Source organism: Ambystoma mexicanum, chromosome 5p (genome assembly GCF_040938575.1).
Source record: "Ambystoma mexicanum isolate Mex_15411 chromosome 5p, UKY_AmexF1_1, whole genome shotgun sequence".
NCBI lineage: Eukaryota > Metazoa > Chordata > Amphibia > Caudata > Ambystomatidae > Ambystoma > Ambystoma mexicanum.
In genome coordinates, this window is record NC_090930.1 from 539,884,385 (window position 1) to 539,902,478 (window position 18,094).

The 18,094-nt window shown below is 50.9% G+C and overlaps 1 protein-coding gene across 3 annotated transcripts in view; it reads right to left on the bottom strand.

The window, feature by feature from the left end:
* Positions 1 to 18,094, bottom strand: part of SRPX2 (sushi repeat containing protein X-linked 2) — a 1,035,003-nt gene that overhangs the window by 376,835 nt on the left and 640,074 nt on the right. For all 3 annotated transcript variants that reach the window (XM_069612957.1, XM_069612956.1, XM_069612958.1), the window contains one exon: positions 9,957 to 10,133. In XM_069612957.1, the coding sequence (XP_069469058.1) occupies positions 9,957 to 10,133 (177 nt within the window). The remainder of the gene's footprint in view (positions 1 to 9,956; positions 10,134 to 18,094) is intronic.

Genomic DNA, 18,094 nt, shown 5'->3' on the forward strand with positions numbered 1-18,094 from the left:
CTTCCCCGTCTCGCCATGGTCGATGCATGGAGGTTCTTTTACCCGGATTCCCGCGTTTATTCTTTCTATTCTTCGGTCCATGACTCTTACTCCCGTATTGACAGGTGGGTGATCTCCAATGTTCTGGTTAAGAATGTCACACAGTTACAGATTCTCCCCAGGTCCCTATCTGACCACTCTCCAGTGACCAATACCATGAATTGGGGGCCAGACCCTGGCTGTACCCGGCGTTGGAGGCTGAAGCCCTTTTCCCTGCTAGACCCGGAATTTTGTTCTGAGCTCGAGCTATCTATCGAGGAGTTCTTTGAGACAAACACAGGATCGGTAACATCACAGGCCACTCTATGGGAGTCCTTCAAGGTTTACATTAGAGGGATGGCGCTGTCGAAGGAGAACAGGGTTCTAAATCGATCCGTAGAAACCTAGCAGAGAGCGAATCCAAGCTATCGACCCTTGAGGCCCAATGTTCACTTCACTCCACTCCGGGAACCCTGGCTGACATCGGGGCGGAGCTGGATACGTTCCGATCCCTGGCGGAACGCGAGCAAAAATGGGGTGAGTGCCCTGGCCGATTTCTGGCGAGGCTGATCCGTCACGAGACGGGGTCCCCACATATACTTGGGATTGAGAGACCGGGTGGCTCTATGGCTGTCGCCTCACAAGACATCAACAATGAATTCTTCAAATTCTATGGAACCCTATATTCCAACTCTGATGAGGTGCCAGCGGTAGAGATCGACTCCTTCCTCGATACCCTTCCCTTGACGACTCTCTCTCCGGAGTCTGCGGGTTCTCTTGATTCCCCACTTACGCTTGAGGAACTCTCTGACGCGGTGGACTCCTTATCCTCGGGGAAGGCCCCCGGCTCGGATGGTATCCCAGTTGAAATTTATAAGCGCTATAAACGACTTTTGCTTCTTCACCTGTTAGTTCTCTGGGAGGAGTCGGTTGAAGCTGGGGTATTCCCCCCCTCTCTCCTTGAAGCCACAATTACGGTACTTCTTAAACCCGGCAAACCCCCTCACAATGCGGTTCATACCGCCCACTTTCACTTATAAACTGCGATGTCAAAATATTTGCTAAGGCACTGGCAATTCGGTTAGCTCCCCTCTTGCCATCTGTCATCCATCCGGACCAGGGGGGATTCTTTCCTGGTCGCTCTACCTCCCTGAACCTTAGACGCCTCTTCAACATAATTAATAGAATAAATCCTGAGACACACGCGGTAGCGGCCACCCTCGACATGCAGAAGGCGTTTGATTCGGTTTCATGGAGGTACTTGTGGAGGGTTCTTGAGAGCTGTAGGTTTGGCCCCTCTTTTCTCTCCTGAGTCAGATTGCTCTATTCCGACCCCGTGGCTAGGGTCCGTACAGGTGACCATTGTTCCCCCCTCTTTGGGATCGCTAGAGGGACGAGACAGGGATGCCCCTTCTCTCCCCTGATCTTCGCTATAGCAACAGAGCCCTTCGCTGACATGCTCCGTCAATTTCACGCACATAGAGGACTCCGTACTGCGGGCCAGGCAGATATAGTGTCCTTATGCGCCGATGACGCTTTGCTGCTTATACGCTCTCCTTCTGTCAATTTGTCCCCAATACTGGATGACATCAAGCACAACACAAGTCGGATCTCTGGCCTCAAGGTGAATTGTTCGAAATCTACACTTTTTCCTCTTACAGAATGCACCCTCCCCCCCCGGACACTCTGGGGTTCACATGGGCTCAGTCTACTTTCACCTATTTGGGGATCGAGATAACACGTCATGGAGCATTGACATTCAACGAGAACTATCAAAAGTATCTCACATATTTGTCATCTAAGGTCCTAGCCTGGGACAAACTTCCAATATCCCCTGCAGGTAGGATAGGTCTACTGAAAATGGTGGTGTTACCCCAGTTACTCTACAAGTTCGCTAACATCCACCTGTGGCCGGGAGATGGTTTCTTCCGGGAACTGACTCGCACGGTCAATTCCTTTCTCTGGCATTCGGGCGCGGTCCGCCTTAAACTGGACACCTTATCTACCCCCATGGCTCACGGAGGCTTCAGCGCCCCTGACTTCTTTAAATACAGGTTGGTACCCCAAATTCAATATACATCCTACTGGTTCGACATAACGGACCCCCCCCACACGTCAAACTCGAGAAGCTTGCGGTCTGCGACCGTGACATTCGCTCCCTGTTGATACAGCCCACCCTTCTGGAGCTGGACTCACAGAGCCCAGTTACCTGCACATCCCTGGCACTGGCCAAAATGTGGAAATTGCTTGGTATGACTCACATCTTCCATGGAAACCTCCCACTCTGGAACTTCCTACCTGGGGTCCCACGGGTACCATCGGCCATGGCCCAGCGCTGGGCTGAGTCGGGATATGAGTTGCTGCGTGATGTGTTCGATCAGGGAATATTTGTTGCGTGGCCCGACCTCCCATTGTCCTTGAGAAGAGGCCGGAGTGTGTGGCTCCAATATTCATCTCTTCGCAGGACCCTTAAGCGTAATTATTCGATGTTTCCGGCTTTACCACCGGATGACCCTATCATTGAGGAGCTCACCTCACCCTCACCCACTAGAGGTAAAATATCTAGACTATACACTATGCTGCAATCCAGATCTATTCCAGAATTCACTAAGCTGAGGCGGGCGTGGGAGGTGGACCTGGGTGTTGAAATGTCTGATGAGCGTTGGGCGCACTTATGTGATCGTATATACAGGGTGTCCTTCAACTCCCACTTCAAATTGATACAGTTTAAAATCCTACATAGGTTCCACTATACCCCAATCAGATTGCACCACATGTCCAATGATCACCCCTCTAGCTGCCCTAGGTGCGGCCACGATGCGGCTGATTACATTCATATGGTTTGGTCCTGCCCTCGCCTTTCACAGTTTTGGGAAGCGGTCTGTTCGACGGTGTCAGCCATACTCGATTACCCCATCAATCCCTCCCCGGTGGTATGCCTCTTTCACGACCTCCCGGACCTCCCCCGGAACTCCAGAAAACTAGCGGGCCTCTGCATGCTTCTTGCTGTTCGCTCCATCCTGCCGTGCTGGCTTCGCCCCTGGCCTCCCACGCACGCCCAATGGCTAAGAGCAGTCACGTGGGCCTCGGACTCGGAGGAAACTTGGTCTCTCCTACAACCCACTCACTCTAGGCCCAGGAATATCTGGCCCAGGTTCCGATCTTATATGTCAGATCTGAATGTGACACCAGCCACATCTCCCCTAGCCACCTCTCCCCACCGACCAGGTTTCACGCCTCCACCATAGCTCCCGGACTTCGTGTTGTTTATGTTATGAAAGTGCCCAGTGGCTGTACACATCTGTGTTGTAACCCCTGTTTACCTGCACTGTATACTTATTGTTCCTGCATTGTACCTGTCTGGCGATGTTCGCCTGTCTTTTTTGCTGCCACGCTAAATGAATAAAAAGAAGTTTAAAATAAAAAAAAACAAAAATCATGATGGACTGGAACAGCCCATACTCTACATCAGTAGGACGTTATTCCCCTGAGAAAAGAACTACTCAGCTATTGAGCTAGAAGCCCTGGCAATTAAGTGGGCCATATTACATCTGAAGAATTACTTGTTGGGACGCAAATTCAGATTAGTCACTGATCATTCCCATTTAGTATGGATCAGTCAGAGGAAGGATACAAACACAAGGGTTATGCTGGAGTGTTAAGACCTCCAGCCATACTGTTTCACAGTGGAACAGCGGAAGGGTTGAGACCAGGGGAACCTCGACTTTCTCTCCCAGTTTTCTTGTGAAACATTGAGGTCTAACCCGCACAGGGGAAGGGTATGTGAGGAACCAGAGGGCATTCTCACTTCTTTTCCCCAGGTATCCTCTTCTCAGGTGGCCAGGGAAAAGCCATCACTTTTGGATCCCGGCCCTGGGGGTGGATATGCGAGGGAGGATCACCTGGGTGGAGGAGACTTGGGATTTTGTCAACCCTTTCACTGTGACTCCCTGTAATGCGTTTAAAAAATGGAATATCTTTGACTCAAACATGGGCCTTATTACGAGTCTGGTGGTAGTCCGCTGGTGCTACTGGAGGGTTGCCGCCCAGACTCGTAACACTTTACCAGTGCCTGACTTCCCAGTGCCACCGGAACATTACAAGTCCTAGCGAACTGCGAAGCCAGGCGCCGGAAAATGTTAGTCCCCATTCCCATGGAGTCTCATAGGGCTCCATGGGAATGGGGACATGGAAGCACCAGCACCTTTGCTAATGGTGCCGGTGCTTCCGTGACAGCTCTGCCTACCGGGCCGTTGCGCCCGGCAAGTCAGACCTGGTGGGAGCAAAGGCCCAGGAAGGCAGAGTTGTAGTGTGGCGGTCCGGAAAGGGTGCCGGTACGGTGCTACCGGCGCCCTTATTTCCAGACTGCCACACTTGTAATGAAGCCCATGGAGTCTGTGTGAAATGCATTCCGGGAGCAGCATTGGACACTTGCTTCCAAGCTTCAGCAAAGGCCTAATTTCTGAATAACGTCTGCATTTTCTGAATCAGAAAAATATCTTGTTTTTGCCCAGGCCAGTCACAGTTTGTTTTGAATTTCGCAGGAGCCAAAAGCAGTTCTTTTGGCTCCCATGAGATGCAGAAAGTGTTTACTTGTTACGGCATTCCACAGGGTACATCGGCCGAGTGTCAGTGGAGTTCTATCGGCAGGGGGCCTATCTGTAAAAGTACTGTTCTGTAGTTGTGTGAGTTAGATTGGGGGGCATCAGACGAGGATGTCAGAAAGAGACAGATAGCTTCTGCTGGGCTGAGAGAAGGTGGACGTATCTTATCTGGCCCGGTCGGTCCCATTGTGCTGTCTCTCATTGTCAAGCCTGGTTTGGGAAGCTGTCCAGTGAAGTTATTGGCAGGAATGAAGTGGTGCGCAAGTATGCCAATGGTGAACTAATCTGTTTTCTTAATTCTGCATTTTATTCTGTAACATTTATTTGAGTTAATAAACAGCCGTATAAGAGCCAGTTCTATAAGCTAAATGAGAGTGAATTAGTTATTGCATTCCAAGAGTACACAGCCTTCCTTCTTTGTGTATTGGGGAAAAATAATAAGACATCCGTGCACTTATTTTGGGAGAGCAAAACACTCCCTAAATTATCCCCAAAATGTCATCAATATGCTACTAGGACGAAGAAGAGGACAACTAGATTAACACATCCTCATTTCGTAAATATGAAAACTTATCAGCCCCAAGTAAGTACTGGAAAGAAGAGGAAGACAACTAGAGAAAGGAAGGACTATCACTATGCTGTTGAGCGGTCTAGTCCTTTTTGTAATGGAAACAAAGGCGGGAGCTTCAAAAGCTAAAGGCCCATCACAAATGGAGTCAGCTGTGGAAGCACGGTCAGCTGCAGGAGCACGGTCAGCTGCATGCTGAGAGAACTCTCCGGTGAGGCAACATGGCAGGAGGAGCGCTGGAGGCCCATGAAGCAGTGCAGAGTGTATGCAGCAGGAAGTAGTAACAGAAGAGGTTGGAGGCCGGTGACAAGCCATGAGAAGGAGGCCGGACAGACCGAAGGAAGCAGTCCTAAGTATCCTGCTTCGCCATGGAAGCATTGCCTGGGTGTGCGTGAGCCACAAGAAGACCGCCAGGAGAGGAGACACGAGCGACTGCACAGAGAACCGGGAACCAGTGGAGGCAGAAGGACTCGCAAGGAGCCGTAAGACAGACCGGTGAAGGGAACCAGAGTGGGGGAACACCGAGCTGGCAGGCGGTGATACTGAATGGACCGAAAGCACATTAAGGTACATTTTTAATACCAGACAAAGTGTGAGCACGGTGATTTTCAATACTGAACGAATTGAAAGCAAGTTGGAAATACTTTGGCATATTGAAAGGAGTGAAAGAAACACTGTAACATTTACTGAAAGAAAAGTTTGAAACCGCATGGAAATAATGAACTGCATTAACTGAAGCAAGTGCTAGCAAAGCCAAGAGAACAAGGAGCCAAGAGCACAAGGAGTTGAATGCAAGATATAAGAAATCCAATACTGGTGCAAAGAACTGTATAAAGAAGCATTGGCAGGAGCCAAGGAAATATAAAGAGGTGTAACAAGTGCAAGGTGGTTACCCAAGCCACAATGCCTCGCCAGGATAGTATGACACATGTGGCTGAGTCAAACCTCACTGCTGAGGAGAAGCAGTGGACTGATGTCAGAGGCAAAGCAGTCAAGGAGAGGTCTTGGTCGTGACCTGTAATGGGTGGACCGTGTGGTCCGACAACTGCGCGTAGACCGGGGGACCCTAAATGGAATAGCCCCTGAAACCACCTATTAAGAAGCTTGTGTTGTGCCAGGACTTTGTTGTGATACTCAAGTCAAGTGTTGTTTTGAAAGCTGGAAGATTTGAACTATTGGTGAAAGGAACCCCTGTATTTGCTGAAGTACCTTGAACTTGGGGAAGGGGAGCTGAGTACAAGCCAGAGAGCTAGGAGAAGCTCTGAACTTTACCTTCAACACTATTCCATTCTGATGCTGACATCCCTACAGATTGTATATAGTTAGTTGTGATGGAAAGTATAGGTTTTGGAAACAGACAACTGTTTTACTTTGGACTTCCTGATGTAGACTACCCTTAGTTTTCTTTGGGTAGGGAAATCCCCATTAGCATAGTGCACAATAGGCATTCATCCACCCTGCATTTTGAGTTGAATAAAACTGTTTTTAGAATACTTTTTTTTTTTAACCAGTTGTCTGTTTCTGACTCAGGATCCTTCACAGCCCCTTATATACTATGCTCTTCCTGGTGCTCACTCACCCCTCTTCCATTGGTTCCAGTGCTCACCTTACTCTAGGAGACAATGGGCCTCATTACGGATGTGGAGCCGTTCTTACCTCTCCGCCATATCACGAGTTCTGCTTGCCGGTGCCGGACTGCACGCATGGTCTGACCAGGCGTGCAGACCGACACCCGCGAGCAGAATTTGTGATTGTACCGGCCCTTCTATTAACGGTGCCGGTGCAACCATGCTACCGACACCCATTCTGCCCTATTGGGCAGAATGGGGATCGGGAGGCTGGCAATACCGGCACCCGTGAATGGGCAATTACCGGCCCATTCATCTCGTAATGGGCCGGTAATGGCCCAATCGCGGGTGCCGGGGCCGGTAGCGAGTTTGGCAGTAGCCATGCCCTTAATAAGGGCATGGCTACCACCAAACTTATAATGAGCCCCAATCTGTACCTGTCTTGTCCCCAGGGGCTGGGTTTCAGATGTGGAAAGCTTTAAAAAAAAACTCTAAACCCCGCCCTGTTTTCCAGCACGATTTTGTTTGCAGTCTCCAATGGTTTCTCTGCTGTGTCTCTGGTGTGCTTGTGGGTCTGAAAGTTTGGTATTCTTTCTCTGGGTTTAGTTTTTTGCCATTCTGGTTTGCTAGATGCTGTTTGGTTGTGGTGAAGGTTCAAGGTCTGTTTTAGTTGCAGCATTTCTGTTTTCCCTTTAATTTGGTTGTTTCGCCGCTGTTGCCGTGCATGCTGGGTCTTGCTGTACTGAAAAAGAAAAAAGAGAACCCGAACAGAAACAGTACTGGGAAGTTTTCTGTGACAGAGGGTGGTACCAGGTTTAACAGACATGGCACATGAGGGGGGTTATGTTCTGCATTCCTCCCGCCTCTGGGACAGGGCTGTCTCTGGCCTATGTTCAAGTAGTCCCTCTGTCCCAGGTTGGGAGGGGTCCGCGGTCCCACTGACAGGGTCAGGCTACTGACTCTGATACATTAGCAGGTATCCGCTTTTCGGTCTTCTTTTAGACATCTAAGCCCCCTATCTCAGCATTTAATCGTTCTGTGCCTCTGTTAATGACCCTCGTCTTCCAACTCTTTTCCAACTTCCTGTCATCTTGTTTCATATCCTCACAACAACCCTCTTCTCATCCAATATCGTGTCTTGCCCTCTCCCAGTTAGTATCTCTGTTTCTAGTCTCTCCACTACCCTATCCCTTATATAGATTCCCTCTAATATCTGCCTCTGTTTTCTCTTCAGCAAACATTCTCTTCTCCTCCAAGCTGTTACCTTTCTTCTCCTCACATCTGTCTAATGTCTCTCTCATAATATTCTCTTCCCACCTGTACTAACATCCTCTCTACGTCACTCCAGATGATACCCCTCATCTCTCTTTCATAAGTAGCATCCCTCTGTCACTGCTCCAAACAAACCTCTCTCTCTCTAACCTTGATTCCAACGTCCCAAATGTCCCAACTGAGCAGAATCTTTCCAAACCAGATGTATTCCTTTCAGTTTAAAACATTCCCCCTCCTCAAGAGTCTGCAAACATTCCATTAGTGATTCAGACTCTATGGCCCTCATTCTAAGTATGCCAGTCCGGAAATAAGGGTGCCGGTAGCAACGTACCGGCACCCTTTCCGGAACACCTTAATACGAGAATGCCGGTAGGGGCCACTGATCCCCCGGCAGACCTGACCTGGTACTGAGACAACCTTTCCACCAAAACCTCAAGAGAAGGCTAGCCAATCATGAAACCCAAAACAAGCCATTGAGTGTAAGGATCAATCCTGGTTCCCCTTACAAAGGTAGATACCGGCCCAAGACTATAAATAAGTCTGGAGAAAACCAAAAAGGGACAAAGAATAGTATGAAGCATACGTGGTTCTAACCACTCCCTGGATACCTGTGGAACCAACTGCTTGAGAAGAGGTAGTTGACCCGCTATTCTGGAGAGCAACAGATGCTACAGCTGATGTATGCCTAAGATCACACTAAGAAGCTTAGTGGTGCACTGAGAGGGGAACCCAGACCCAGGTTCAACCAGCAAGAAAGGAAACCAGAAGGAAGGCCTGAAGACTGGGGGCTTCTAGGAAGTTTATGAAGAAAACCCCCTAGCAGAACGTACAGAATATTGTCTTTCTGAAAAGGTGCCTGAACGAGGGGAGGGAAATACTTGTTACCACTCAGAGGTTGTAGAGAGGCCTAACCGAGCTGTGAGAGAACCAGAGGTCTTGGAGAGACCTGAGGGGAAACAGAGTTCCCGGAGGGACGTAAGAAGAGTATCATGATTTTGTTTTTTTTCTAATATAAGGGATGGAGTTTGAACCTTAGGTTTATGAACGCCTTTTTTGGGCAGAAGCAGAACTGTGGAACAGTTTGTAGAGGTTTATGATTAGCCAAGAAGCTAAAGGACTCATTAAGAATATGTTTGAACATTTATGTTGGCCATCACCTTTGGACTAGACTATGGTGTACCTAGAGGGACAGAGGGCTTCATTACGACGCTTTTAGCAGCATGGCTACCCCCATACTGGGTACCGGATCCGGGTTCCTGGAATCGGGAATTACCGGGCCATTCTGACTTTGGAGGGCCTGGTAATTCCCTTTCCTGGGACCCAGACCCGGTACAACCCCATTCCCATTTGAGCCCCCATAGGGCTCAATGGGAATGGGGAGGATGCTAACAATGGGCCCGTTAATGACAGGCCCGTCTTTAGCATCCTGGTCTGCTAGCGGGTCCCGCTAAGGACGCCTGGTTTTACCAGACGTCCTTAGCGGGACCCGCGAGGAGACCTCGTAATGAGGCGGTAGAGGGTTAACGGCGCCAGCAGCTCTACCGGCGCCGTTAACCCTCTGCCACATGGGTCGTAATGAGGCCCAGAGACTTTCAGGATTAGGTCTAAGACCTGGATTTTGAAAGATCTCCCTATTCTGAGGAGCAGACAGCACCTGGAGAACTCCACTTTTCCCCACTTTCTATTGTCCCATTTTTGACACTGTTTTACAGAAGCATTCCATATTTCATTTTATATCCGTTCCCCAGTTTCTATTGGCATTTATCCAACCTAACACCTTGTAATATTAAACTTAATAAAGGCACTTTACATCTCATCTTCTGATGCATGTTCGGTCATTGCTCGACCTTCCTACAGTACTAGAGTACTTTTACAGTCTTCAATCACGAAAATAAAATGTTACATAAACACATTGGCGAAAATTACCTACACAGACCGGCTCGTTACCACTCCATCGTCCATTTTCCATGCAGACTCTGTTGCGGTCTCCCTCCATGTGGTAGCCAGGAAGGCAAGTATAATCACAGCGAGAGTCTAGGAAAACACTGGATGAACATTGGTATGATCCATTTGGTATTGCTGGCAACGTGCGGCACCTGATACCTGTATGGGAACACACATGTATAGAATCAGCACATCTTAGAGTGCAGGAGATGGGCAAAAAGCAACGGGCAGTACAACATAGAACTCAACAATCACCTTTGTTACATTGGTTATAGTATGCATCTGTAACTATGGGCATAGCCTGTCAGGTATATCATGCAAAAGCTATGGAATAGTGGAGAAACATGGAAATTAATTGAAACTCCCTCAGGGGCGCAGTTGGCTAGCTTCATCTATGAGAAAAGGGACTCCCTCCCACTTAGATGTTATGTATTTATTTTTGGATTTATAAAATGCTTTTGCCAAAGTGCTTTACAAAAGGATTACAATAACGCTAACATGCTACAAAAGAACCAGCCAACATTAACTTACAGTTACATTCAAGAAGTAGGGCATTTAAAGAGCATCAAACAGATGAAAGAGTTGAGGCAAAACATAGAGATAAAGGCAGAGCATTCCAGAGTTTGGGAGCACGAACTACACACTAGCAAAAACTAAATGGAGCACAAGGAGGGCAAAGGATAGCCAAGAGAAACAGAGAAGATTGAATGGTACAATTAGGAATAAAGGCAAACACCAGAGAAGAAAGATAAGATGAAGCAAGGCCATCAATTAATTTAAAAAGAATGCAGTAATGTAACTAGGGCTGAGGAAGCAAAGGGAGCCATCGAAGATTACTGAGAGATTGAGAGAATTGAGAGCACAGAGAAAGCAAACAGAGAAGATGAATAGCAGAATTAATAATAGATTTAAGAGGGGTGAGAGTGTAGGCAGGGAGTACTACAAGAAGAGAACAATTGTCAAGTTGTGAAAAGACCAAAGTAAGAAGAAGAGCTTTAGTGGATGAACAAAGTTAGAAATGGGTGACTTTTATGAAGGTTATTCCACTGCATTCAAAGAAACAGGCAAGAAGAAATATTATTAGAAAGGAGTCAAAAAGACAGTAAGGTTATGAGCAGACACTGAAAGAGAGAGAGTCAAGATGGAAGGAGATAAATAGAGGAGGAAAGCAATCATAAGAGTAACGAACAAGGAAACAGACTGAGTTTTGGTATGTTTAAAATAAGTGGAACGAGGAAGGATCCATATTTTGATGGCTGAAAGACAATCAGAGAGAGGAGAGTGAAGTTGATCAGAGAAAATGGAAAAGGAGAAAAGATCTAAAACATCCTAAGCATAAACGTGGCAATGAAAGCCAAATGAATGGATAATAGCTGAAAGAGGAATAGTATACAAAGACAAAATAAGGTACCAAAGACCAAGCCTTATGGATCTCAGAACACAAAGGTAAGAAAACAGGAAGAATCGCTGGCCCACAAGCAGCAGACAAATCTAGAAGCATGGAAGGGGAAAATGTTTAAAGTGGCGAGATAAAATGAGGACATATGCAGCAGGCAAGAGAGTGGTTTCTCTAGAATGAGCAGGACTAAGCCCTCATGGTAGAAGGGAAATAAGAGAGTTAAATTCCAGATATATGGCATTATGTACCCCCTACTGTACATTAAAAGGATATTGCGGAGGCCACCAGGGGGCGCGCAGGTGATGGCAGCCTGAGCGTAGCTCCCCCGCCGAAATCGGGCCGTTGAACGGGATTGAGCCCCCCCCCGCCCCCCTGGCGACAACACAGTGCCGGATCGGCGGTTGGACTCCCCCGTGCCGCCTTTGCTCGAAAGAGCGGTCTTCGGGGGCAACGAGACGATGGAGAACGGGCTTCACGGCCCAAGGTGACGGAGCGAGGGGAAGGCCTGGAGGGGAGATCCCTCGGCCGCGGCCCCGAAAGAGAAGGCGCTGCCCGGCGAGGCAGGGGACGCACACCAGAGAGTCGGGTTCCCACAGACAGCCCACCGCTCACAGCCGCTGGGGGACACGAGGACAGGGGACAACGGTCCCGGAACAGGACGAGGACACGGACCGCCCCGCCCCCTGGTGCAGGAGGATGAAAACACTGCGGAGTGCCGGGCCGGGGCTCCCGGAGTGAGAGGGCGCTGGTCCCCCATACCCACCGGTGAGGGGAGCTGGTGGTGGCGGAGCAGAGCCCACCACCCAGCGGAGACAAATCCAGGGCGGCCCAGCGACAGTGGCCCCCGCACCTTGAGCGGTCCTGGCAGATGCCGCAGAGAGCTCGGCCAGGGCCATTGCAGCGCGGCTGGGCCAGAGAAGCGGCGGCACCCGAGGAGGGAGAGCGGCCCCCCTCCTCTCCTGCGTAGGGTCCTCGGGACTATTGTGGCCCGTGGCCAGGGGAAGGTCAGACAACTGCGGCAAAGGTCAGTGATCCGGCGCCCCCCCCTCCCAAGAAACTGAGCAGCAGCATCGCCACGCCAACCTAGAAGAATCATCTGGCGTCCGCTTTTGTCAGGTGGAGGCCCCCGCGCTAGCTCGCAGGGCGTGTGCCCGCCTGCAGTCTACCAGGACTTAGCTGGCCAGGGAGACAGACCCGGGTGTGTGGCCCCCACCCGGACCCGGTGGGCCGTGTGCCCGCCTGAAGGTCCCCTCCCACTTAACGGGCTCATCGGCGGAACTTACTCCGGTCTCCGCCACTTGCTCCGGGGGGGCAATCACATAGGCCCCGGGCCAGTGGTGGCCGGCGAAGCAGGTACACGAAATGCCCGAATGAACTGGCGGGAGAACTTGCATACCTTTCGTTACAAGGGGGCTGGAGACAACATAGAGGTCCCTACACACTCTGGGAACATGGCCCATTCGGAAGCCCCGACGCAATCTTCAACAGCTATGGAGAGGGGCTTTGCATCCATACTCCAGGAGATACGGGACATGCGATCTGATATAGCGCAGAAACTGGAAAAAATTGATCACAGGGTGGATAAGGTGGAAGACAGGCTTTTGCAGGTGGAGACCAATCAGTCGACTTCAGCTACTCAAGAGGTGCAAATGGATATGCGACTGGCGGCCCTGGAAAAGAGGGATGAGGAGAGGGCCAGACAGATGGACGACTATGAAAATAGGGAGAGGAGGAACAATCTGAGATTTTTCTGGGTCCCCGAGGCGGAGGGAGAAACGGAGAGACACTTAGTCCGTGTGGTGCGAGACATAATCACGCTCCTCTTCGCCGAAGAGATGACCACGGAGCTTACATTTGACCGGGTGCACAGAGCGGGCGGAAGGACGGGGGGCCCCCATTCGGTCCTCGCGCGATTTCACTATTACACAGACAAGGCAAAGGTCCTAGTGGAGGCAAGGAAAGCGGGAGCGATTTCCTACAACAATGCAGAGATCTCAATCTTTCAAGACCTCTCCGCCTACACGTTGGCGAAGCGGAGAATGTGCCGCCCCCTAACGCAACTATTGAAGGATAAAGGCGTGCGTTACAGATGGGGATACCCATTCTCCCCGACTTTCGAATATATGGGCCAACGGGTGACGCTAATCACAGAAGACGATATCAAGGGGGCCATTCAGGATTACGTGATGGAGCCAACCCCCAGGCGAGGTCCGTTGGGCCTGGCAGGGAGGGGGCCTCAGACCGCCCGGGGACCACGAGAAGGAAAACCAGCTTGAGGAAATATAGGAAGCTGAACACCCCACCATCAGTGAGGGAGGGGGAGCGCAATGACTCGGAGGACTGATGATCGGGGTGACCCGTCCACTTGAGGGGCGGGACCCGACGCAATGAAGGTTCGGATGAATAAAGAACCCCCCAGTTCAGCAAGTAAGGTGGGGGCGATGGAGGGGAAGAAAAAGAGGGGGGCTCACAATAACAGGCTTGGAAACGAGTGCCCGGTCGGGAGGGGCAGTCTGGTGGTCCAGCCTAATGCCAGGAATGGTGGAACTAATTGGCTGGACGCCGGGTAGGGGGGAGGGGATTACGGAGTTAGTTGGGGGTATTCTGTTTGGGAAGGAGTTTGGGGAAAAGTTGGGGAAAGGTCCAAATAATGTCCAAACAGGGAGACAAGAAGAGCGAGAAGGGAGTAGTGATGCTAAGCTGGTGTCCAATAGTTCAGGAGACCTAAACTATGGCTGATTGCCAACCGGCCCTGGGAGTAGGCACCCTGAATGTACCGGGCTTAAACACCCCCACCAAGAGGTCCCTGGTCTGCCGAGAATTCAGGAGGGCAAAGCTGGACCTGCTGTTTTTACAAGAGACACACTGGGCGCGGGGGAAGGAACCCAAAATGAGAGGGGGTGGAATAGGAGAGGTCTTCCATGCATCCCACAAGGGGAAGAAAAAAGAGGTGGCCATCCTGGTCACCAGGGGCGTCCGTTTCAATAGTGAAGCCACCCTGCAGGACCCCGAGGGCCGTTATTTGTTGGTGAGGGGCTCCTAACAAGGCTCCCCCTGACCCTGGCAGCGGTGTACGGCCCAAATGACGGCCAAGCCCAATTTTGGGAAGAGGTAAGGGAGAGACTCAAGCTATTTGTACAAGGCATGTTGGTGGTGGGGGGAGATTTCAACATGGTACTGGACCCATCCATAGACAGGAAGTGGGTGGGCCCCCAGAGCTCCAGACCCGCGGACGAGGCCATGGCGCAAACCTTCCAGAGGGTGAATGAGGAGCTGGGCTTGGTAGACTCAATCCCGTCCCCCAAAACGGGAGTCCCCCCTTTTTCATACTACTCGGCCACCCACGCCTCGTTTTCGAGGATAGATTAGATCCTGGTGGACGAAACCCTTCGTCCGTATGTCTCAGGCTATACGGTTGATCCCGTCCCCTGGTCGGACCATGATATGGTGGGGGTCACAATATCGGGGGGTGGCGCAAAAGAACGCAGAGGCCGTTGGAAATGCAACAATGCCTTATTGAAGGACGAGGTTCACGCCCAATAAACTGTAGACGCCATAACAGAATTCTTCGAGCTTAACGACAATGGGGAAGTGGGCACACACACGCTCTGGGACGCCTTTAAGGCGACTTTACGAGGTGTCCTTATTCAAAAAGGAGCTCAGGTAAAAAGGGTGAGAGAGGCACAGGAGAAGACCCTGCGAGAAAAAATTGCCCAACTCCAGCCGGGGGGCTCCCCGGATCGGGCCCCGGAGCGCGACCGGGTGGCCGCCCTGGAGGATTACAGGCTCCAGCTAAAAGACTTACTCCTCCACAAAACCGAGAGAAGTCTCCAGATGGTCAAGCAAAAATATTATGATAAGGGTGACAAAGCGGACAGGATCCTAGCCTGGAAGCTGAGGGAGGTCCAGAGGAGCATAATGGTAAGAGAAGTGAGGGACGCCCAAGGGACCCTTGGTTGCGAATCTTCCCATATTGGAGAGGCATTTCGCCAATATTATGAGACACTGTCTTCGTCTGAATATGGTGGGGGGACAGCCCCGATAGAAGATTTTCTGAACTCAATCCAACTCCCTGCCTTGTCTAGGGAGATGGCGGAGGGACTGGAGGGTCCGGTGACCGAGGAGGAGGTGGACAGGGTGATAGGCGGGATGAAGGTGGGCACTTCCCCCAGGGTAGACGGTTTTTCCGTCTATTTTCACAAAAGATTGCGATCCTCTGTGATCCCCTACCTAGTGAGGGTTTTCAATTCCATGCTAGAGGGGGACGCTCTCCCCGATTCCATGATGCGGGCTATTATTGCGGTGCTACCCAAAGAAGGGAAGGACCCCGCAGAATGTGCCTCCTACCGCCCTATATCGTTGCTAAATATCGATGTTAAGATTCTGGCCAAGGTGGTGGGGAAGCGGATGGAGGGAATAATGCCGTAGCTAGTCCATGGGGATCAGGTGGGCTTCATCCGGGGGAGGCAGGGGTATGACAACATACGTAAAACCATAGACCTATTCTACTTCGCCCAACAGTCGCAGCTTAACGCAAGTGTCCTATCCTTGGACTCGGAGAAAGTGTTCGATAGGGTCGAATGGCGGTATATGGAACTCCTCCTAAGGAAGATGGGCTTCGGGACCCACATCATGAGCTGGGTAACTGCCCTTTACAGAGCACCCACGGCCAGAGTCCAAGTGAATGGGGAGTTGACCGATACTTTCCCCCTCTCCCGTGGGACAAGGCAGGGGTGCCCTCTTTCCCCTCTGATATACGTCCTCACGATGGAAGCTTTAGCTATAGCGATCAGAGCACATCCAGGAATTAAGGGGATTAGAAGAGGGGAGGTGGAATTTAAACTTTCCCTATTTGCAGATGACATCCTGGTCTACCTGGTAGACCCTGGCACCTCGCTCCCCCCCTTTGTTGGACCTGGTGGCTGAGTTTGGTAGCTTCTCGGGCCTGAAAGTCAACGCCTTGAATTCAATCCTGCTACCTATGAGGTCCCGGGACCCGGTGCTAGACCCCCTAGACATACTTCACAGGATTGTAATGGGGAAAGCCGGAATACGATACCTGGGTGTTCTCCTCACACAGGACCTAACTAAATTGACCACCACTAACTATGACCCCATAATGGCAGGGATCACATCTGACCTGAGGAGGTGGGGGAGGATGATCCTTTCTTGGTATGGCAGGATGACGGCTGTTAAGATGAATATATTGCCACGGCTCCTATACCTCTTCACAGCTCTTCCAACCAACGTCCCAGATCAGACTTTTAGAGTTCTACGGAACACAATTCGGGACTTTATATGGCAGGGGAAAACCCTGAGGAGCGGGAAGGCCACGCTGACGTTGCCAAGGGAGGAGGGAGGATTTGGGTTGCTGGACTTCCACTTGTATTTCCTTGCCGCCCAGCTGCGGGTCCTCCTGGAACACATGAAAGAAGGAATGGGAACGTACTGGTCATACCTGGAGGATATGGACACTCACCCCCTGAAAGTCCGTGACCTCTTGTGGGCTCCACGTAGAGTAATCCCGAGCCATCTGAAAACCCACCCGACCTTGGGGGTTCTCTGGGACATTTGGAAAGAAGGGCCCCAGACGACGTACCTCACTACATGGCCGTCCCCGTTGACCTCCCTCTGGGGCCATCCCCTCAATCTGGGTAGTAAAGGGTTCAGGCACTCCCAGGCATTGTCGGATAAGGGAATATAATGGGCAGGGCAGATGTTCAGGGAGGGTGAATTCCTGCCTTACGAGGAACTAAGGGACGCACTCGGCCAGGGATCCCTATCCATCTTTGAGTATCTCCGCCTAAAGGGCATTCTATGCGACCAGTCATGGGGTCCCAACCTGAGCAGACAGTTAACTCCCTTTGAGAAGCTCATAGATACGGTGACCTCGAGGAAGGGGGCGGTATCGTGCATGTATAAAATCCTTAACACGTATGACCTCCAGGGAAGGAGAAGCTTCCGCAAGTACTGCAATGAACTGGCGGGAGAGGAGATTTCAGAGGACTCCTGGGCCAGAATATTCAAAATTGCCTTCCACGGGAACCTATTCACCACGGACATGGAGCATAACTTCAAGGTATTGCAAGGGTGGCATAGAAACCCAGTGAAACTATCTAAGATGTTCCCGGCGGTGTCCCCTATGTGCCCGAGGGGGTGCGGACAGGTGTCTTCAGGAGCCATATGTGGTGGCACTGTCCGAAAGCCCAAGAGTTCTGGGGGCTAGTGAGGGGCTGGATGGCAGAAGTGATAGAGGAACTCCTACCACTAAACCCTCTGCCGATGCTGCTGGGCCTCCCCCCGGAGGAAACGGAAGTGCACCGATACCCAAGGATGTGGGAGACAATGTTGCGGGCGGGTAGAGTGGCTCTCACACAAAAATGGAAAAGCCTGGAGCCCCCTTCCAAAGGTGAAAAATATGTTTGTGATGGACAAATTGACTGCTATGGTAAACAATGACACTGGCTCATTCCTCACGAACTGGTACGGTGTACAACAATCCTGGGGATGGGAGGTCCATTGAATCCTGGGTAGGGATCCTGCACCCAATGGGGCGAATCTGACTGGGAGATGTGCGACAAAGGACTGGGGAACCCACGACCCGGGGCAAGACAGCTTCAAGCCTATCGGAGTAACGGGCACTAGCCGCATCACATCCTAAGAGAGGGAGAGAACGTTAAAAGTCTCCCGGGACAACAGATTTGGTTTGGACAGGAGGTTG